The sequence below is a fragment of the Hetaerina americana genome, unplaced genomic scaffold (assembly GCF_022747635.1).
Source record: "Hetaerina americana unplaced genomic scaffold, ioHetAmer1.1.p SCAF_30, whole genome shotgun sequence".
Taxonomy (NCBI): domain Eukaryota; kingdom Metazoa; phylum Arthropoda; class Insecta; order Odonata; family Calopterygidae; genus Hetaerina; species Hetaerina americana.
Window position 1 is genome coordinate 921,215 of NW_027286875.1, and position 23,490 is coordinate 944,704.

The window sequence follows — 23,490 nt, forward strand, 5'->3', positions numbered from 1 at the left end:
AAAATCAGTCATCAACCCGAAAGGGTTGATTTGCTAGGTAAGGGTAGATCAAATACTAAGCTCTATACGATGTGCGAAATTCCTACATTAGCGCTAGGAGGGGCAGTTCTTTTCCCTGTGCCGTTTGTGGTTTCCCAGGAAGATGACACCCGAAATGTGACACAGGCTGGGTAGAGCCGGTAGCGTCATTATATCCATTTTTTCTTTTAATGTCGATGGTCGACATTCGCAAAGCTATATCAATCCCCACAGCCCAAATCTAGACCACAGTATCTTAAGTGCAAGCTATGCGACGTTTTTTTTAATTGGTAACAGCCCAACCTTTCAATACTGCACCGGTTTGAACAACGCAGTCATGATCGTATAGACAATATAGCATAGCCCCAAGGTAACATTGTAAAGAAAAGGGAAAGCCGTCAAGCATGCGACTGTAAGACGAGGGATGGGAATTTTTTTATTTATAGGGATGAGGCAGGTCAGGGTAAGGTGAGTGAATGCACAAGGGGCTGCATTACGAACAACGAAGGCCCCATGCGGAAACCAAGAAATCTTTTATCTAATTATTTTGCATTGGTCCGAAAACAGCAATTCGGCCTTTACTACGGACATTAAACATTTATATAAAAATATTACATTTACATACAGCCAAGCCCTAGGTGGAGGACAAACCACCTAGGCGGGAATTGAACCCGCGACCTCTGTGTTGCTAGGCGAGGACGTTACCCCGCAACCACCGGGGTCAGCAAATCTTAGCGCGACAACCGGTTATTTCGAACTATACCCGTGTTAATCGTCGCAACGCGGAAAATGAGGACTTAAAATTTCCAAATAATTCTTATTATTTTCTCCGCTTCCTGTATTTTCAAAACTACTCAAAAACTACAATTTTGAAGATATTCTAGTCCAGTCACCTTCCGCAGAAAATTCCCTTCGATAAGTTTTGCCCTAGGCAGTCATAATTTTGGAAACCTAACATTTAGTGGCATATCTTGAAACTCGCCAAGGAAGGAGGGGGGGGAAACATGGGGATCATTCGCCCGCAAGGTAGGGATTATTTTAAAATCGATCCCTAATTTCCGTAGAAGTGATTGTCCTAGTCTCTCGAGGCCCTTTTCCCTGTCCAAGGAGAGGGTCATAATTCTCCGGGAAACCCTAGAATCCTGCCCCCACCATCGCATTACTCCACCCAAATTACAGGAAAACATTTGAATTTCGAGGACAATATTTTTTCACTTGCAGCAAGTAGTCTCGTAGGCCACTAAAATGCTAGGGCTAGTAGGTTCGAGATAGTTCATGGATGTGATTCATAATTGAGTTTCGGATTTTATAAAAAGCATTCGCCTTGCAATCACTTCGATTACATAAAGAAAACGACCAGATTGTCTCAGGGAAGAGGATAAGTGCAGAAGAAAATAAGTAGTCGTTGACCGGAAATAATTATGCTAGTGGGAAGAGAAGCGGATTCCGGGAGGTGGGTGGGTGCTCGGGGCTTCCTTAGTAAAATTGCGGCACGCTGGAGCGAGGGACGAAATATTTCCCGGAAATTCAAAAACCACAAACCCCCAAGCCCAAATTGCGAGACCGATCACATCGCTAACCGTCATTGGGGTTCCACCCACGCCTCTTCAATGCGCCACTCGCATCAAACAGCCTGAAATACTGAAACGCAGCGAATCCCGTCGCTCAAAATAATTCTGTCTGAGATGAGGCCTCAGGAGTTTGATGGGAAGGCATTGTTCGCTGGCATTTATTCTGCTGTAGTACCGCCAGTAATTCCCCAAGCAAGTGCTGGTATCCAGAAAATGAGATGAGAAAGGTTTAATTAAGTTTACCGAGGTTTAGCCGATATACTAAGGACCCGTGGTGAAGTCTCCGAACTCACTGCATACCACGCACGCTCCTTCCTAACCATATGAGCCACGAACGTAAAATGATCGGTTATAAAGTGATAACACTATCAACATATCTTGCGTTAAATTTAAAAAAATCAATTAGCAGCCTTGTACAAACAGATTTTAGGATGAAACATGACGGATGCTAATCTCAAGCCACCGCTTCGCTTATTTTTTTGTCCAATTTTCAAAGAGTTTCACACTGACTCAGAAAACATTCTTTTCAAGCACCCCACTTGAAATTGATCAGGGCAAGATGGAAAAATAGGCACGATTCCCATTCCCGCTGACTGCAATACGGAGGAAAGTGAGGGATCGATCACTGAAAACAAACACTGTCGGGGAACCGGAAACGTAACCGTCAAGAAGAACTTTTAACAAGTTCCCTCTCGTCGCGAGATAGAGAAATAATGCCTTTGGGCTGAGTTAATTATAAGTGCGCCTATTTCCGGTGTGAAAACCGAGAGGTGAAATCTATCCGGCGCCCACTCATTTGCCCTTTAGTTATGAAGTGTGAAAGGATTTAAAACCTCCGCTCCCCCCACCCAAACCCCCGCCTAGAGATAAAATAAGGCGCGTTTGCAGCGCCGCTAGCGCGTGCGGGGGAGGGAAACGACGGCTGCCACCTTTCCGTTCGGTGGAAACAACGAACTTTCCCGTGTCACGGAAATCCAGACCTTGTAAGACTATTCCTACGTCTAGTGGAACGCAGGAAAAGTGTTTGGGTGGCTATAATCATCCATTGCATCTCGGGAAGAGGAGATGACAAATGTAAAAGGGAAGACCCAACTGAAACATGAAATGGATCCAATTAAAATATTCCACGCGGAAACGTAAATAACTGTGCGGAATTCAAGCCAGCCTATTTAGCTACGATACCTGTGAGATGTGGCGGAACAGTTTCATGAAATTACTTATTTCAATATCTTACAACAATTTCAAGTTTTACTAAAAAATAATTTTAAGCATAAATATTTTTTCATGACGAAACAACATCCACGTCTCAGCCGAGAAACTGAACCCACGACCTTCCGGTACAATATCTGATCTGGCCGATCCACAATTAACAATCTATTGTGCAATTCTGAATTAGCGTCAATACTGTGAGCAAGATTTCCCGCCATTAATTACTTCCAGGCTAATCATCGTCGTTAATATTTTCACATTCCCGCATATCAATTTAATATGCTAAACAATTAAATTAAATGCCTGCGATTGACGATAACGTGTTTAGCAAGAAAAGGCTCGTCCACAGAAACCGCCTTTTCTTCACTTGATTCTCGCAAACACTCCAACTGGCCCTATTGAGGAACGATTTACTATTCTGGATGAGGTAAACCAAGCGCGTTCCCTGCCATTATGTAAAACCCACCAGCTTCACATTTCCACTAAATACGAGAAAAACGTCATTATTCGATCCGAGCAGAAGACCGAGCGGCAAACTCACGCTAAGGGACAAATGGATGAGCAGGAGAACCACGCCCAATCCTAAATTTAATTCTCTAAATGACTGAAAGGTCACCCGGTTGAGGAAGAAGCGACGTGCAGCACCGAGAATGGTCACCATTGTGATTGTTAAGGAAAAGTCCAAACGGCGCACGGGCAATTAAAAGATCGTCAAACGCCCCATGAAGGAAGATGACGGGAAAACGCGCGGGGGATGATTTCACACACCGGCTTCCATTTTTTTTCTTCAAAAATATCCTCTTGCATCGGAACGGTTACAGTAATTACAGCTACGGCGGATAGAACGGGCGGGATTTCACGTCTCGGCAGCCTGGAGTAACGAGACGGGAAGGGTGTCGACCGCTCGAGGGGACAATTGCCGAACGATAAGTGCCAAGGCTTCCGTTTTTGTTTCCGTAAACAAATGCACGTGAAGATAGCAAGGAGGAAGGGGTGCGAAGAGGGGGGGAGGGGTGTGGCGGGGGCGAGGGGGGTGAGAGATGGAGGGTTGGGAGAGAGGGAGGGAAACTGGAGCCAATTCGGGAGCGCATAAGAAGGGAACGCTTTCACTCCTCCTACAACACGCGTGGACGTGGGAGGCAAGAGATGGGGACCGAAATAAACTGAGAGCCCTTCTGACTCCTCTCCCCCATCCCTTTCCACCCACCTTCCCCTGCTCGCCCCCCTCTCTTTTTCTTTTAAGAAACACTTACCGACGTCTATAGCAAATGGGACGGAAACCCCATGCGTAACTTGTCCTGATCATCCTCCTCGTGTACCGCTCCCCCTAACAGAAAAGCCTCTCGCAAACAGTCGAGTTCCTCCTCCCCGGGCTTCACGTCGGAGAAATAAAATAAATACGTCTAAGTGGGAGCGCGAAGAGGTTGGAGATCGGCGGCCGCGAAGGGACCGCATTCCCCAAATACGCGAACAATGGAATTCCGATGGGTGCCGAAAATCGATTGTAAGCAAAAAATTGCAAACTCTCAAAGTAAACACATTAAAAATCTTCATTGTAATGATTCCAACCTATGTGAAAACTTGGACCGATATAAATTTACACTCTTGGCTGCAATTCATAAAAATTTTGTCGCACTTAATTTAAGTTTTAATTAGAATATTTTCACTCTGGTTTCTTTCCTACGTCGATGCATGTGAAAGCGATATCCAATCGATTTCAGCCCTCGTGGCACAGTCTCGCTTCTTTCTTTCCGGTATGAAGTGGAGGACGGTGGCCGTAACCTTTTTGTAAGAGCCATCTACATGAAGTGCCTGGGTGACACAAATCGATTGCAAACGTTTGCAGAGGACTACAGTATTTTGCAAATCAAGAATTTTCCATTTTTTTAAATTCAAAAATGGACAGTTTTGGGGGATTGACATGGGCCTGAATCATATCATTTCTCTTCTATCCGAAAATCAAGACTTCAAAACTAGTAATTCGTTTAGCTTGTTAGAAGCGGACCTGGCAGGGAGAAAGCGCCGCTGACAACCACACTAAGGAAGATATAATATCCAATTCACGGAAAAGAAGCTCTATTGGGAACATTTTTGTTCTCTCGGCACCTTTCGTTACCTGCAATGCTGCGTGTTTCATGATAACTTCATGCTATTCCATCAGATTCTTATGAAGGCCGGAATAAATGTCTTGAATGTCCGATATTTGTCTCTATCATTAGAAAATAATAGGAAACACCTCGTTCAAAAATTCTTGTAATAGTTTTCAATCATAGGAAATTAACCATTTGATTACTACTAAACGCATACTCTCCCAGTTCCAGGATACACCGAATCACGGAATTTGGGAGGAAAAAAACACTAAGAATATACCTCGACAGTGAGATAATTTCATCCGGCCAGTTTAGACAGTCCCTATATTTGACGAATGCCAAAATTGTCAGCACACAAAATATCTGAGCTTAACACGCAGAACCTGTACTTTAATAATTCCTGTACGAAATTTATTGATCAAGCGACAAAAACGAATTTCAACTACTTCATGTTTTTTTTAGCATCAAAAACTTCCTTTGTTCTCTCTAAAATATAAATTTTTAGGCCCTCAGGAGTTCACTCGTATTTTTCCTTTAAGAACACCACTTATGAAGATTTTCCATGAGACTGCTCACCAGGTGAACTCCTCTCATTGTGCTAAACCTGGGGACACCACAATTTTCGTTCGACGAGACACTCAGAATAGAATGTGGACGAGATAGACCCAGTTTCCTGGAGGGTATGAAGGAGGTTGTGAAAAGCGAATGGCGCTTCTCTAAGTTATCACATTCATTTTTAGCCCGAAAACACAATGTATCACTCAACAACACGCGAGGAAAGGCGGAGAAGAATCCTACGCCACGTGAGGATCGTGGAGAAGTACCGTAGTAAAAAGTCTACCCTTAAATAAAAAAAACAAAGGGAAGGTCCAGGGTCCCAGGGAGTCAAAGGCGTACGTGATTCAGGAAGAATAGGAACTTTCCGGTCGCCGAGACTGGTCTGGCCTTCCACCTCGAGACGCCATCTCATCACCCCGCCGCCGCCACCCCGGCCACCCATTCCTTCCACACGAAGAGTGCACGGCGTTTTGAAGAGGTTCGTTACGTAATAAGGAACAATGCGCCACTTATGGTGACGCCTGGTGCCAGAGGGGGATTTAAGGGTGCGGGAGTTCGACTACGAACAATGTGAATCGATGCGAACCCGTGGGCTTTTATATCCCTTCCCGAGAACCCCTGAAAATCACTTGAGGTGCTACCTCGCCGTGAACTACGGAGTAGAGCTCGGCTATTGATCACCGATAGACGGAACATCGACTCCTTCCGACATTCACTGCATTGTGCCGAATTTATCCGAGATATTATAAGAATTCACAATCCATTTGGCGAACATACACTGCAGGATAAAATAAATCTGCTATCCCTACCATTCTGAAATAAACGAACGATTATTCAATTGAATCGAATAAGTAGACAAATTCCATTTCTCTACCCGCAGACTGATGCAAGATCATTTCGAAGTCAATATGCTCTGAGAACCACAGGCCGCTATCCTGTTAGTCACAATTAAGGGCGTCCATTGCGCATTCCATATACTTGGCTCCGGCTGAAAATTCGAAATTATACTTTTTAACTAGAGACACCTTACGAAAGGAGTACAGCTGGATCATGGCAAGAGCAAGTTACACTCTGGTAGCGTTCCTCTATTTCAGGTTAGATTTGACCATATGAACATCTAATGTAATCTTCTCTTCAATCAAAACCATATTTAAAACTTTATTATAAAGTTGAACTGAAAGTTCCATCGCATTTGGAGAATATTAGGTACGAGTACTAGTTTACCCCGCGATATGGACGAGAAACGTAAAGACCTGAAAGGAGGAACGGAGCGGGAGGGGAGAAGGACACCCTAAAGAGTTCCTGACCCTACCCTAGCAGTCGCATGTATCGGAAAGGAGATTTCCTGTAAGACATGGTGTCCGAAAATTTTAATGAAACAAAATAAGTGACCATTGAAAGGATGTTGCAGTTGGAAAAATATTTTTCTTGCGGTCACTTAAGTAGCACAACTACGGTACATTGAATTTATGATCGCATAGCGTATACGATCGTACCTTTGATATCACTATGTTTACAACATTAAAATCGCACCCTTGATGTTTACCCATATCCATATTCATATCTGACAAAGCAAAAATGTAATTAATGTCTTTGGACAAGCCACATACAATGGAAAATTTTAGTGAAATAAAACGGCAGTTAGTTTCTTGTATGTCGGATTCGCAGGCACAAGCCTAACAGGGGACACAGCCTTCACGAAACTGATATAACGACAAGTCAAATTTGTTTATATGAATTCCGTCATATAAAACAATTGTTTTATTTCAAAACGAGAAAATATTTAAAATAATAACAAGAAGAATTTATATAAGTAATAATATAGTTGGCGTTGAGGTTATTTTTCAAGAACTCATACAGAAAAGACAACCGCCAAAATGGCCCATATGGTTAGAATGATTTCCTTCACACATGCGTTTAACCATTTATTTGATATGTAATCAAAACTCGAAAGTACAATACCATTTCGAATTGCGATTACATATAAGCATGGCATTTCAAGTAATATCCGTGATTATCACAGCTTTGTTTAGAGAACGTATCAACATGACAGGCAAAACAGTACGGATCAATGCATGCGGCAGAAAATATATCATTGGATTTTCTGTTTCCAAAATAAAAATCTCCGACAACATGGGATTACCTAGATTTCTCCATCCATGAGGGATGTTTGATTAACGGGGATAGGGAAAACCTTTCTTCCAATCATCCGACACATGAAATCCCTGGATTTTTCAATCACGACATTAAAAATATTAAAACTATTAAAAGACATTTCATTCATAATTTTACTGTTATGTAATATATCTGGCATCCACAAGCCGACGAACCCCATGAGACGCCAATTTCTCTCATGGGTGGCACATAAGGAGGTTCGGTCCATCCCCCACATAGACATCAAGAAAATTCCCCAGACGTTATTCGCATCGGGACTGACGCATTGATGAGGTAAGTAAGTGCACGACGAGACCGTGACCCTGCACTACACGTAGCCCAACCCCCTCGAACCGCTACTCCACCCCGATGATTTCTTCCCCAGAAGCCGACGCAACCAGTGAAACTGCCTCTTCGCCCCTTCCCCCCATGCCTGCCTCCCCCTCCACTGCCCTGTACTCCCCGACTTCTCAATGGAAGACTTTGCAACGGTTTCTCCGCCCCGTGGAACGCCGCGGGGGTCAGCCGATGGCGAGGCGACCCCGAGATACCTCTCTCCCCATCTCCCGCCCGAAGAAGCCCGTGTAGTATTTACACGCGCGGAAATTGAAAGGGACATGGGTGGAGCTCCCTTCGGGTTTAGAACGAGACGTCGTCTTTGCGAAATTGGACTTACGCGGTCGTTTCACCATCCCAAATTAATGGTAAACCCGCGGTCAAAAGGAAAGAAGTAACCGAAATCCGGTGGGGAAAAGGGGGGTGAAGATGATGAATGGGAAGCTGAAATGGGCTTCAGCATTTCAAGGAGCTAGGAGGGTAGTTTTATGGAAATTTAACGACCCGTCCGTCATATGGGACATCAAGTTCTGAGACCTCTTGGCGCAGAGGTTAATGCAGACGCAGGCTCCCTTTCTTAAGCATTCAATCGCCTCTGAAGAATATTAAATCGCCGCTAATGTGAAATAAACGGGGGTCAATATGGCTGCAGGGACACTGAAATATCCAGAGCCGGATAATTAATTTAATGTTCTGATTAAATATTAATATAGGCACCAGGTGGAATTTCTCTCAAAAGCAAGGCTTTGGATTGCCATAACTATCGGGTAAGAAGTACAAGATTCATCATTTTCCGAAAGTTTCCCTCCGATTAAAGAAAGACTTAATTAAAAAAGCATATAAAAAGCATCTTAATTGGGGAAAAGAAATATTTTATCCATCAAAGGAACAACCGTGACGATCCAAAGAAGAAGAACAGAACATAAGAACAACCGGCTCCCATTACGGTTTTAAGCCGCGTATCGCGAGGAGTAAAGTTCTTGCCGAGCGACCTGATGGCGTTCGAGTGCCGCCCGTGCGATGGACAATGAGGCAAACGCAATCACGAACCCTCGGGAAGACAATCCGAGCCCACGCCAAAATCAGACATAAAAACCCCCGAGTAAAAGGGAGAACGGCCGCTCCACATGAAAGAACATACGTAGTGTTCCTCCGATGACTCAGCGACGCCCTTAAGAAATATTTAGGCAAGGCCGCGACGTCAATCACGGGGAACAATGCAATTGAAAGGGGTCTTCTTCACGCGGGCGGCAGTCCAGCGTGAATAAGAGGCGAGAGAGAAAAAAGAACGGGGTATTCGGGAAGAAGAGGAGCCTCTCTTGCCCCTCGAGTGCCTCTCGTCTTTTTCGCGGGGTCTGCGCGCGTGAGTGAGTGATGACGAGGGGTGGGGGCACAAAGGGGCGGGGGGCGGTGGGGAATATGGCGGGAGGGAGAGGAAGTAAAGGTGGAGGTGTGTAACGGAGAAGGGAGGACGGAGGAACAGGTGGAGGAGGGAGTAGGGAGGAGGGGGAAGAGGAGAACCAGTCTAGCCAGAGGAGGATGTACCGTTAAAAATGCCGTCCCTCCACATAATTAGGTCGCGGGTTCCTGCTCAAATCTATTCGATTCAGCCCATAAGCGAGGGATCTCGAATCTCAAGCTTCCACCGCGATTAATTTCATCGCCGGGAGACTTGCGAATCATACAATTAAACAAAAGGCAATTTAATTTAATACGGTAAACGGAGTTTCGACTAAATGTCTTTCTTTGTTACCCATAATGCATTCTTGTTGAAATCTGCACTATTTCAAGAGACTCATCCACTAGCTTCGATCCAGTTTTTTTCGCAACTGGGAGCTACCATCACTCGTCCTCGAATCGGGAAGAAAAATGTCTCAGGAGGCTAGGAAAATAGATTAAATCTACGCGCTGCAAATTACCTTCCCTGCGGCCATCGTTTCCGTCTTTCGGGAATTATCCAAATTCCTCCGAAGAAAGATTGGCAACAACAAATGAAAAAACTTAACCGGCACACGGCCGCACCAGAACCTGACCGCAGTTTTCGACCGCCAAGGTTGGTTTGATTGGAGGAGGACCACATCGTGTGTACTGCGAGCCCAACGCGTGTGAAATTTACGCATTCTGGGAATGGACCCGGGCCATCTGTGGCTTTCCGAAAAAATTCGGGCTTTTTTACCATTGATATCTTGAGAAATTGCCCGCTTTTGAAGCCGGGATCCCGGCTAGCGTTGTGCCATACAGTATATTTCTAAAACATGACATGACTCGAACAGAATGGAGAATCCTACCACAAGTTCTACTTCAGCGACCTCCTCCTCCAAACTAAATGATATAATCTCGTCCAGAGGGAATCAGAATTAATTCTGAATGGTTAAATTAGGTTCAAATATTACGTCTTATTAGTATTAGCAAAGAGTAACAAGTCTCAGAATAACGTCAACGGATTACTGAAATCAGAATTGATGAAGGGCGAGAAACACATGAATTCAGAAACTCTCCTCCTAGCAATTGTTCACATTCAACTTCAAACAATGGCTACAAGCATTTCCTTCCAACACTAATCATGAATCGAAACTAATTCCTAATTAATCAAAGGCTCTTAAGGGTTTGTCGCCGAATGAGTTTTTCAAGCTGCGTGGATTTTTATATAGGATATGATCTTCCGGCCATGCTGAATCTAGAACCAAAAAATCTCCCTGGTTGATTACTTTAATCTTAGTACATATCCCCTACAACGGTCACAGAAGTGTTCAAGGTAATAGTTTTTCGCTCACGCTAGAATAAAATAAATGCAACAAAATCATGAGCTACATCCGCTGCGAGATCAAACGCAATACGGACCCATTCTATACAGATGCAAGCCCAGGCGCATTATGACACAGCATGGCCCCACTGGAACGAATTCCCACAACGCTAAAAGTTTTTCTTCCATCACCCCGACCTTGACCTGCCTTCCCCACTCGGTTGTGTCTTTTTGCCCCGCTTCCGTCCGCTCCCCCCCTTCCGAATCCTGCAACTCGGTTACCCATGAATTATCTCTTTTCATACAGGAAAGTGGGTGGACCCCTTCAAAAAATTAAAGTCTTCTAAGAAAAGAAGTGGCTGACTTGACATGCGTAGAGTTTTCATACTCAAAACTTCAGTTTATTTACGCAGCGCTGGTACGAGAGCATTTGGATAAGGATTCTTTGAAGAAATACACACCAAAAATACGACCAACGAGAAAACGCTTTCAGCACCTACTCGTAACAGACAAGTATTAGCATGCTTTGTTCAAAACTTAACGGAAGAATTTAGGAGGGTTTGTTCCAAGAAGATAACGTATTACTTCTAATATCGTCGCCTTTTTGGCTTAACAAAACTGAATTAATGTAATTGTCTGATACTTCGTGTTACATCAAGGAATGGGAAGAGAAATGTTTTCTTTTGTTCTTTAACATTATTTAGAGAATCTGCATAACGGTTAGGCATTGGTGCGCACTAAAATATAAATAGGCTTACCTTTTCACTCGAGTGTGAAGTATATACGAGTGAGGAGGTAATTGATGGATAAAATTCATCTACGTTTCCTCCAAACAAATTCCAACGGCCGTATGTGAGACTGAATCGGGGCTGAAAAATGCCACGCAAAAAAGTCAACTCTGACGCCTATTACAAAACAAAATCAGGAGAAATAATGATATCCGGCCACTGATAATCACACTAAATTTCATAACATTTCCTCCATCAGCAGAAGAGCCCATCGCTCAAATCAAAGAAAAACCAATTGAAACTACCAATCCGCAAATCCTACCCTTCCACAATTTCTCCTCCCGTTAAAGGAGGACTTCGATCCTCGTGAACTCCCAACTGGTTGACCAGTGCAACGAAGAATTAGGCAAATTCTTTTCGCATTTGATCCGACTATCGATGACGGGCACTCACCTCGTAAAAGAGCCAGAGACTGAATACAGTTTGGACGGCGTTGTACACGATTAGAACGTTTCGCAGGTCGAATGGCTTCCGGTTCTCCATAATCCTCGGCCCGAGCACCTTGGCGCAGTACGCGTATCCCAGACAGATGAAGAGCGTCGGGAACGGCGAGCTCATCATGGACCACCCATTCACCCGTGGGTCTGAAAAAGAGAAGAAAGATAAGTTACTGAATTGCAGTAAACGTGAACATTCGAGATTCGTTGGGTGCAACGATATCTAGCATCAAAATCAACTCCGTATATAAACAGTGCCAGTATGCCAAATGATCCTCAATTTTGATGCGATAAATAATGATTAAACACCCGTTTCCATTTCCATCGTACATTGTATCGGTAAGGTTATCCAAAAAATAAAAACACTTCCTCAAGCGGATGCTTGATTGTAGTTTAACACCGAAATGGCGATGCGCAAGAAAACACTGGGGTGATTCCAAAACGGGAATTCAACGTTCATTTCATTTTAAGCTACTATTAACTATTGGGGAAAAATTTAGTGGTTATCAGGTTTCCAAAGCGTATATACGACGCGAGGCCTTACTAACGCGAGAAGGAGCCCCCCCCCTACACTTGAACAGCCATGAATATTATAAACATGTACATTGGCCAGCTTTTCCAAATCGCCACCGCGTATACAATCAAACCGCATTATGAACATATGTTCTCATGTTATGTTCAACGTGATAGTTTAATTCTCTTTGTGGTATGTCCTTTTCTACACATTTTTTAAGAACTCATTTCTCTACACCATTCGAAAATACAACGTTAAGGTTTGGGAGAAACTTACGATTTTTAATTTTTTTAAAAATAATGTGCAGTGAGTGCTATCTTTCATTTTATTACTGAAAATGCTGGTGTATGCGAAACGCACCCTTTGCGAAGCCGTTAATAAATTTTGTACCGTAATGTGCACGCAATTAATGAAAAGCGATACGATATTAATCAAAATATAGCCTCTGTGACGCACCCCCCGCTCATGGTGACGAGGCAAAGGTCCAGATACGCTCTAGCACTTGGTGATCGTGTTCTTCCCAGGAACATTATTTATGCATCTCGCGGGGGTGCCAAAAACACCCTCCATGTAAACCCCCTGCCACTCGCTCCTCCCTAGTCATCCATTTCACATTTCCCGAAACACGCCTAATTTTCTGAATGCAAACATACGGCAGATCCAGGATCGTTCTTTGAAAATATTTTTATCCCAACACTACTTCCGAAACAAGCGGACATATGGAGGCATGGGAAACAATAACGAGGATTTCATCTTCACCACCCAACAAAATGTTCCCACTCGACGGCAGAAATGCATAACGTAGTGCTCCTTAACATTTCGTCAATTGTTGCGCCATTTACCAGCAAATCGACGAGCATTTGCTTATATCCCTCGTTCTCACTGGCAATGCACAAAACTCAATCTCCTGGATCAAAATCATGCAAGTAATCCAATAAGTTAATTCGATGGACTTCCGTTATATTGAGCGATATCGACCAAAATACTAATATGGATATTTAATTGCATTTTAGGCAAATGATTTTGAGCCCTTTCAGGGAAATGTACAAAACAAAAAGATTTCGGATATAACGTTCAAATCAGTCATGGATGCTTCACTGGGATACGATGTAAGTTCACGAATTAAGGCGAAGATAACCGGAAGAAAAGTACCATAAATAAAAAATAGGTCAAGACAAGAAACTAAATAAATACTTATTTAATATTCAACATGTAGTGGGAAATAAATTTCAACTTATGTCATGACTTCAATGGACGTATTACAAATTTGGCTGAGGAAAAGAGTCAATTTTGGAAGCTAAGCATACTAATCTATCTTCTAAGAAGCGTATTCCCCTTCATCTCCATGGTATACTTCATTGACAGAATATTTCGCAAATATTTAATTAAATATGAAGTACTTCACCATTAAGGACACCTACATTCCTGTCATCGGAGAAATAGCATTACAGAGAGGAGGACTGAAAGTCGTGGAAAACACGACTGCTTCGTACGATGGAGGCGGCCCTTCAGCAGAAGAACCGGTTATATATATATACACATATTCATATACACACACACACACACACACACACACACACATATATATATATATATATATATATATATATATACATATATGTACATTTCTTGAAATGATATATGATGTGAATATAATTTTATTGAAATGTATATATATATATATATATATATATATATATATATATATATATATATATATATATATATATATATATATATATATACATTTCAATAAATATATTTATAAACACATATTCAAGCATGAAAACTCGCCAAATGGCGAACACGTAGGATAGGAACACACAAAAAAAGACGAACTCAGGAATAGTGGGGAAGGTGGAATCGATTTGTCTGTTTCAAAATGGATTTCTGAACGGAGCTTTTCAGCACACTTCCAAAATTCACCCAGGGATGTGGTGCAAACCGTTCATCTAACATGTACCAACTAATGCACGCCATTCTCCACGAAACTGACGAAAACGCAGAACCCAAATCCGAATAAAAAAGAACAGTCGTTTCCTCTCAGCACCACCAATCGACTTCCCCGTTAACTAACCGCATTCCTTGGTCGAGCAATCCTCCTTCCGTCCCGAAAAAAAACCCACACCCGAGGCGCGGGAAAACGAAAGCGTCCCCGGAGGCCGAGGACCACACATCGATCCCCGAGAAAAATATCCGCCTGTGCATGCACTCACGCGCGCAGATCCGTTTGCATTTGGAAACATTCCCCTCGCCGTCGAAGGTGCGCCCCCGAGTTCCTGCACTTGCAACAGCTGGAAGACCACCCAAATCGAATAGATGAGCAAAGACCACGGTAAACCCCACGACCCATCAACTCATTCGCCTCAAATTTAATCCTCCCCGTGATACTTAGCATAATGCGGCAGTGACTAAGTAGGGTGTATCATGTTTACAGAAACTGTACACCCATATGACCAATGCCCCTCAATGTCTGGTCTGCATAGCCTTGAGTGTGAAGATTAATCCTCTAATTCCATGTTTGGTGATAGGCTGTCCCAGAGGGGTCGCGGTGGACCACAAGGGAATAGCGGACTGGGCCCGAGCAGTTTTCCTTCCCAACAACACATATTGCGAACACGTGCGTTATGTTCCGAGTAACATCTGACAAATGTTTATCGAGTTTTATCGTTTCTCAGAATCGTTCGTCTGGTAGATGCTACCGCTGCGATTTAAAACGATTATGCCAACGCCTTCCACCGGTGGTCTTCACATTCTATGAGTCAACTGCTACGTAAATTATTTCTTCGTACACGTTTCGTCTCAACCTCGCCCAAATAAAGTCGTTAAATACGTAAATAGCCTCTTGTAGATTAATGAGGCTACGCAGAGAAAAGGGTAATCAAATAGGCCCCACGATCGGGAGAGCGCACCAAGTCAGTACCTTCTTAAAGGCCCCGGGCGACGACATATTCCGAACGCTACCTTGTCTCACGGCCAAAAGTACCATCGTGGTCATCTTGATGGAATTCCCAATTCGCATATCATATCACAGTATTTCTTTCACGATTGCCAACACCCCCTATTTTGAAACAAATTGGGTCATCCTCAACTTTTCTCGATATTCCCGACGGAGTGACCACCCTCTTAAAAAACGATTGAGTTTGCACATGAGCAGACGCAGACAGACAATAGTCTCGTTTAATACAGGCGACATCAAAGTCTCTCAAATGAAATCTACTTATGTCTATTGAAAGTAAGGATGCAGGGCATCACCATCGGTATTTCAATCCGCAGATTGATTGGCTGCAGCCTTCCACACTTCCAACTCTAGGGCTATCAATCTTCCTCCCTGATAAGTCCTCCGTCTAGCATCCCTATTTACTGCGCAGCCCTCCCTCGACCTTCCCCGCTTGGCCTTCCTTTCTATTTCCCCTTCTATTAGGTACATAGCTAAGCATAATATTATTTTTCAAGGTGTGTCAAACAATGTACCTCTTTTCCTTATAGCCGTTCCATTTCCTTCATCTCCTCTGTATACCTACATCCTCGTTTCTCATCATTATCTGCCCTCATGTCCTTCGTCGACTTGGAGATGGATTTACGGAATGTATTCTTCTACTGGTCGTAATGCGAACAATGATCGACCCAAAACATTTTTACCCTGATTAAAAGCCCTCGTGGGTCGTGCGAAAATTTTTTGTGACCCGAAACCGAACCCACGGTTGAAGAGGATCGTCGTAAAGGAAGCAGCACCTATACTGAGTCCAGTTCGATTTTCAGCTACCCATATGAGCGTCGTAAAAACGGCTTTAAATGTCAATTCGCCTAAGGATGAGAACCACACCAGACTCGCGGGGGGGGGGGGGTTTGGAGCCAAGTCCAAATAAAAAACAAATCAAAAGCGATGAGAGAAACACGGAAAGCGAAGCGGGATGTTTCACCGACAGCCTCCGCCCTGCGGAGGGGATCCGGAGCATCGGGCCCTCCCATTCCTATCGCCGAGTACGAGGGGCCTGAGGGGGATGGGATGAGTGAGGAAGGGGAGAGGATCTCCGGTCGGCCACGCTCGCTTATCGAATCCCCGCGGCGGCGGCCGGCAAGTACCATTTGTTGCTCCCTCTCCCGGAGCAAACCGCCGCTCCAATTCTCGCCAAACCGCAGCAACGCGAAGCGTGGGCAGGTGCGTCGGCGGTTAGGACGGCCGCGGGGTGGTTTGGAGGCGGAGGGGAGGAGACCGATGGAGAGGCCCGCGAGGACGCGAGAGGGGAGCGGCGGCAACAATAGAAGGAAAACCCTTTGGGTGGTAGCGGGAACAGGGAAATTAGCATTATCTCCCTTTATTTTTACGCCGGGAATATTTCATACATATTTAGCGTTTTCACGTCACCGCCGCCGAAATTAACGCACATAGCATACTTATCATGCTTCCGTATTGCTGCTATCCATCGCTCTCAAAAACGGCTGTGTATGTGTGTGTATATATATATATATATATATATATATATATATATATATATATATATATATATACATATATATATATATATATACATATATATATATATACATATATATATATATATATATATATATATATATATATTTATATATATATATATATAATACATAATGTTATGGATCACACACACGCACCTTAAAACTGAGTTGTTCTCATACGATATAGCAGTTCACGGCTAAAGCAGTTTTTTAGTGACTTCAAAGTCGATCGGGGCATTGCAATATTGAGCATTACCGCGGCGTTTCAAAAGCTAATTACGCATTCCTAAAAGATATTTAAACGAACAGTTTAATGATTTGTCGATTAGTACACTAATCATCAATAAGCGTGGACTAACTTGATCTCACTGTCAAAATTAAAGTAATTTGGTCATCGATTCGGAGAACTCTTATCCCACAAAAGAAATAAACCTTTGAATATTTTGTAAGATGTCCATCCCTAGGACGGCGGCAAACGGTATTGCTCCCCCTTCGGTGGAGACGTCGTTTTGAGACTAACTGCATCAAAAATATTACTTCTATTTTCGAACGTTTCGGTGACATCTAATACTGGATGAACGTAAGGAATGATAACTGCCAGGGCATTTTATTGAAACCTCCGCGTATACCGAAGTAATTATGGAAATAAGAGGTCAAGAATTCATTACGTAAGGCTCGGACCACTGAAATAAATATTGAAAGAATCAATGGAAAACCAAGGAATAGGTACAGATAACTTTAAGCGCTGTTACTGATCAGCACTAAAATTCATAGCCTATGATCATGAAATATCGATAAAAGTTGGCCACCAATGTCACTCACACCTTACCCTAACTAGCTAAGATTAAGTACTGACCGAGGTATAAGGGAAAACAACTTGTGAAGAAACACTGTATCCCTTTCTCCTTCAAAAATTAACCACCGACCCACTCATAAACTGAGAGCGAGGGTGAAAATAAATGAAGCGAGGGTGGACGGAGCTACACACATCTTCGGTACACCTTAGAGGAACCGATCGCACCTCACTCATCCTTTCTTCTCGTAAAGCGGCGGGGGACTAAAGGCAAGCGTCGGGGATCGGGACGAAGCGATAAAAAGAATATTACGACCAGATGACACGCACGTCATGGGCGAACGTGACGGCCGGACGCTCCGATCCCCCGAAGTTAGATGCTCCCAAGGGGCGGCTGGCTGTATGTGACTTAAAGCCGGCCAGCATCACGCCGCCGAGCCACCGAAAGCGAGCCGTGCAGACCGGAGCTGACTTCTTGCTCTCTTCATCCGTGGTGGCGGACGAGAGAGGAGTGGGCGGTGACATTACGCAACGGATGACGTCAGGAAATCACGAACCCCATGGCCTCAATTTAAAGCCCGATGAATCGGTATCAATACCGATCCCTCAGAAAAATGTGAGCCTGTATCTCAGCGCAAGTACCGAAAATATCACTAAAGTAGCATATTGGGAGTGGTCGTATGACAAAACGGTATCCCAGAATTTTGATTATCGTCGTCTGTGCTCTTTACGATAAATGTGCACAATCATGCAGAGATGCCAGGATAACCTCCTTATTCATTTCACTTCGAGCGAATATTCACGATCGAAGCTGAAGTCATGGTGGTAAAGGTGGAAACGTTTCCAGAAAAGCAAGCCATATGATAAAAATATAATAATAACTGAATATATTAAATAATCAAGGAACTGCAGCGCCCATTACCAAGGCTAACGCGGAATAAACGCTTTTCCGCAAGTGCACAAGTAAAGCCAAGGAAATATTCTGCTGGATAAGGCGGGCAGGGTGCTTTTTCCTCGATAACTGTCGGCAACGGAGATTATTTCCCCGAAAGTATGTGTGTATGTATCAATTCAGTACGATAAAACCAAACACGGTGGCAGGAAAAAAAATCCCTTCTTCTAAACTGCCGCGTCACTCGACTGAGGCGGTAGTGATGGCCAGGGTTAGAGAGCGGAGAAATTAGTTACTTTAGACGATGATTCCGTCAAAATACTAAAACATTAGTTCGATTTGCGGTGACGTCAGAGAGTCAAGTACGATCAGGGACAAAAGCCGGCAGTAACTGGCTAATCTTGAAACCGGGGGTAGATTATTTTTTTCCGTGTTTTTACAAACCGCCGCTTTCGGTGGAAATAAAGTGCCAAGAATCATATTACGCGAGGGAAAGAGCTGTTAGAAAGAGGCAGGAAGTGAGCTAAGTGGTTCCACGATAACGAGAGATATCGAAATGCATCACGCTCACACGACCACGCCTCACCAGCTTGGATGAAGTGGAGGAAAGGAAAGAGTTGAAGGGCCGTGTGAGCGGATCGCATGACGCCTTGGATGGAGCGACAACAAGCGAAGGGACTCTTTGACGGGAGCGGCGTCATCGTAGGCAACAGATCCGAATATTGGCTAGCTGATTCTTTGCGATCTCAACACACGGCATACATTGTAAACCATCATACATTGTTTATTCGCATAATTTTTGGGCAAAAATTTAACTTTGCTATATTTTTAATTTATGCATAGCGTACATGTTGAACAAGTTTCATCGATTTGACACCAGTACTGCGTCATTGGAAGACGTTGAAAGTTGAAACACGTTCAGTTAGCCTATGCCTGCTTCTGATGATGAAAAATGCTTCTCACCCGAGTTCTTCTCATTCGGGAACAGGAAACAGTAACATTGGGGCTAGGTCTGGATTACAGGGAGGGTGAGGAAACTTCCTTCACTATCATTGTGTATTTCTTTTGTAAGTTTATTTTAGTTCCCAGCAAGCCACCGCTAAGGTGTGTGGCAAGGAGTGAACATACACCAACGAAAATTTTAATGTCGAGCCAAATGTTAAGTCCACGTTGCCGTAGGCGAACTGAATATGTTTAAACTTGCAATTACTGCCTGGAGGTAAATCAATTAAGCACCTACCACATATACGCTTATTACACATTAATCTGACAATAAAACAAAATTAAATGCCTCCACAATATGGGAATGAGAGAATGAAAAAATGAGCACTATGTGATGCACAATCGTACCTGTGCGGTTTCCAAGAACTTATGTTACCCAGATAATCAAATTTGCGTTTTCGATTGCATTACCCAGATACGAACTCAGGACCTAGCGATTAGAAGGCTAACATCAGGCCCACTCAATTACTTCGCCCCTAAGAACGCCGATGTGAACGGGGATGAGCGGGAGTCTCCACGCTTACGCGACCGATAAAACGGTGAACTCGTCTCATACGTATGGATTGCAGGCGAGCTGCAAGTTCGCGCGACTTTTTTTTCAAACTGCCATCAATCAGTTCCGAGTCTACAGCTTTTCTTTCCGAGGATGTTTCCAAATTTTCGATACACGGAACATGAAAAGCAACTGTGAATTAAATTATTATACATTACAAAAATGATTGCTAAATCCTTGTAGTACGACTAAAGAATTTTCGGCTTCATTAATATTTTGCTCAACCGATTCTTGATGGGTATAGAAAGCCATTGAAATGGTTCGATATATCTGACGAAGTTTCGGGTAAAATATCGCACATATATCTTGAGATTAAAGTTAGAACGAGCTAAGTAATCTGGGTCCAGCGTCACTAACCGTCCCCGAGTCCTGCTCGTATACACAAAACAATGGTTAACAAACGCTATGCCATCAAATGGCTTGGAATTGGTTGCACAGTAGAAAATTAACAAGTAAAAGTGCGCTTGGTTCTCAAAAACATCCGTGACCATTTTTCTCGTGGCCTCACACCGTGCACAGTCAATTTCAACAATTTTGAGAGACGGGGCTTCCAATTAAGAAACTCGAAATAAACGAAAACACTTAGTCATTAATTGTAGTCATTATAAGTGACATAAACGCAGTCAGAAAAGATGCTATGAAAACCGTACCAATGTCGCTTATTTTCTGGTATATGGTAGCAGTTTGATGGCATTAAATTGCTAATCATGGGTGTCTTGGGACATTTTTCACCATTTCTCGATTGATGACGAATGGAACATTTAGTTACCAAGAACTTACTTTCCTTTGATTCATCAGAGAATCCTTAGTACTTGAATAATTTTTATAAATAGAGTTGTTAATTTTTCTAAAGAAATTTTCAGAAAACTATAATTTCATAAATAAACTGTTGACTTAACACCTGTGCAAATTTACGCTACACATTTCCATTCATATACGGAAATAGAGTTATTGTCAATTAAAGAGTAAAGTTACGGAGGTGCCTTGTCATTGGTTTCTGCCTCCAGTAGACCGGGCATTAAGGTGTCGATTCCACCGGGTCTAGTATTATCATAACGTATCCCAAGTTCATTCACAATGTTTGACAGCAGTGTTGCGCTCTAATCAATTGTTTTACTCATGAATTGTCATGTAAAAAATAAAAACGTTCAAAAGGTTCTCATTCGAAAGGAACAGGTTCCACTTCAAGGTGCTTTGATTCATTTCTCCTGTTTAACATAGAAATATGAGTAAAACCATCTCGACTCTCTACGAGCACAGCGACCGCCGACTTCAATGCTAGCCAAAGTATACCAATGCAACAATTTCAGAGTGTAAAAATCATTCGCCTTGACTGGAGAATGATTTTTACACTCTGAAATTGTTGCATTGAAATACACATAGGCGGATGACTCCGTTAAAAGTTACTGTCGCGGCATCTCCCGCAGTTTCTTTGGAATTTTGTCAAAGTATATCAAGCCCTGCAGTAATGTCACCTTAGCTACAGTCGGCAGTACCCACTCGTACAGCGCTCACAAGATAATCCCCTCCACGCGAAGGATAGATCGATAAACTAATGCTACCGATCACTAACGTCATTCAGCCCCAAAGAGAGGATCAATTCTGCTGCACTTGGGAAATAAAGTTACTTCCGTACTATCTGTTCGCGAGGGGTCATACAAAGCACTGCTTTCAATCGACGGAGGGCTAGAGGACGACGCCACCTGGTTCTACCGCCCGCAATCACCTACAACTTCAGAAATCGTTAGAATACGCAGGACAATGGAACGTCCTATCACTTGGCGAGCGGCTAGATTTATTATCTTTAAGTAATCGGGCACATCCTATTAAAAATACTAACTACCATGAGGAACCTTCTGTAAATTTTAGTAACAGGCCACTTAAAAACATATAATTTGCGCCCCTTATTGTACAATTAATAGCCATCGCTTTTTAAACAAAGACAGGTTAAGTGGCAGTAGAATTTACCAACACTAGCAGTTCCTTAACAGTTTTGAAAATATATATATATATATATATATATATATATATATATATATATATATATATATATATATATATATGTATATATATAATATATATATTTGTGTGTATATACATGTATATACATACATACATATCTACATATTTACACCAACACATATAGTATGTATAACGCCATCTCTTGGCCAAAGAATCGGGGCACTTGGTTGCATAAACCCCCCGCATATTTCGTTGTAAATTACGTTTCCTCGATAGCTCAAGTGGTTAAAGCATCGGCCAGTCGAAAGATCCGGCGTTCAAATCCCGGTCAAGGAAATATTTTTGCGCTAGCGATTTGCCAAATTTCATCCAGTTAACTCGCATCGACTGTCACTAGACAGACAGCGAGGCCAATTACCCTGTCATTTTAGTTATGCTTAGATGCCATCGAAGAATGAGAAATTGTCGCAGAAGCCCGGCACATTATGCCCAATCAACTAATCATTTTGCTCGCAAGGACGCTGGCAGCAGAAAGGCCATAATATTCTGCTTTTAAAGGGGAATAAACAGCTTTTGTAAAAAGTACGGCAGCATGGAAGCAACTTCCGGTTTTTTCAGTTCCACATCGGATCTATTCTCCCGAAATAATTATCATTAAAAATAAAAATATATTACAAGCAATCATCCAACCATTTTCCACCCAAGGACACGGACTGAAGAACCACCACCACTCTGTTTTATAAGGGGTAAAAACAATGATTTACATGGAAAACCACGAGGCTGAACGGAAGCAAGGTTCCGTTTAACAGTTCCACGCCGATACTTTCGCCTGAAATTATCAATAAAATCTTTTGAAAAAAACAGTAATTTTCAGGCTAACAAAACAAAAATGAGTTCAAATCTTACCATCACAAGATACATTTGAAACGCGAATTTTTATTACCTTCCACACTGAGTAGAGATGGGGAAGTATACGCTTTAAGAAGATTGGCATAAAATAAGCAAGCGTAAATGGCTTCAACGAAATCATTCAGACATTAAACACCAAATGTGTACTTCGAAAACGAATACGGAGAATGAACTAATGAAAACGAGTTAACGAGAAATCCCGCTTTTTTTAGGCCCTCCCGAATTCCGACTTGATCATCTGTCCCTTCAACTCATTCACGGTTCTTTCGCCAGATGAAAATCGCGTTTGCTCAGCCTACTTGGCAATTAGTTCGGGGGCAAGCAAACAGCCAGCACATTAATTGGAAGTCCGCGGCGAGTGCGACATCTCAGCCTTGGGGACATACTGAGCCATGAGGAGAAATTCGCCATATTCGGCACGGACAGTCGGATTTAGGATCCAGCCCTGAAGCGACTTAGATTATAAACGGTTTTACGCCCAC

General features: G+C 42.9%; 1 protein-coding gene across 2 annotated transcripts in view; it reads right to left on the bottom strand.

Annotated features, from left to right (window-relative positions):
- LOC139691172 (very long chain fatty acid elongase AAEL008004-like) overlaps window positions 1-23,490 on the bottom strand; it is a 294,460-nt gene that overhangs the window by 75,979 nt on the left and 194,991 nt on the right. For both annotated transcript variants that reach the window (XM_071588893.1, XM_071588892.1), the window contains one exon: window positions 11,861-12,051. In XM_071588893.1, the coding sequence (XP_071444994.1) occupies window positions 11,861-12,051 (191 nt within the window). The remainder of the gene's footprint in view (window positions 1-11,860; window positions 12,052-23,490) is intronic.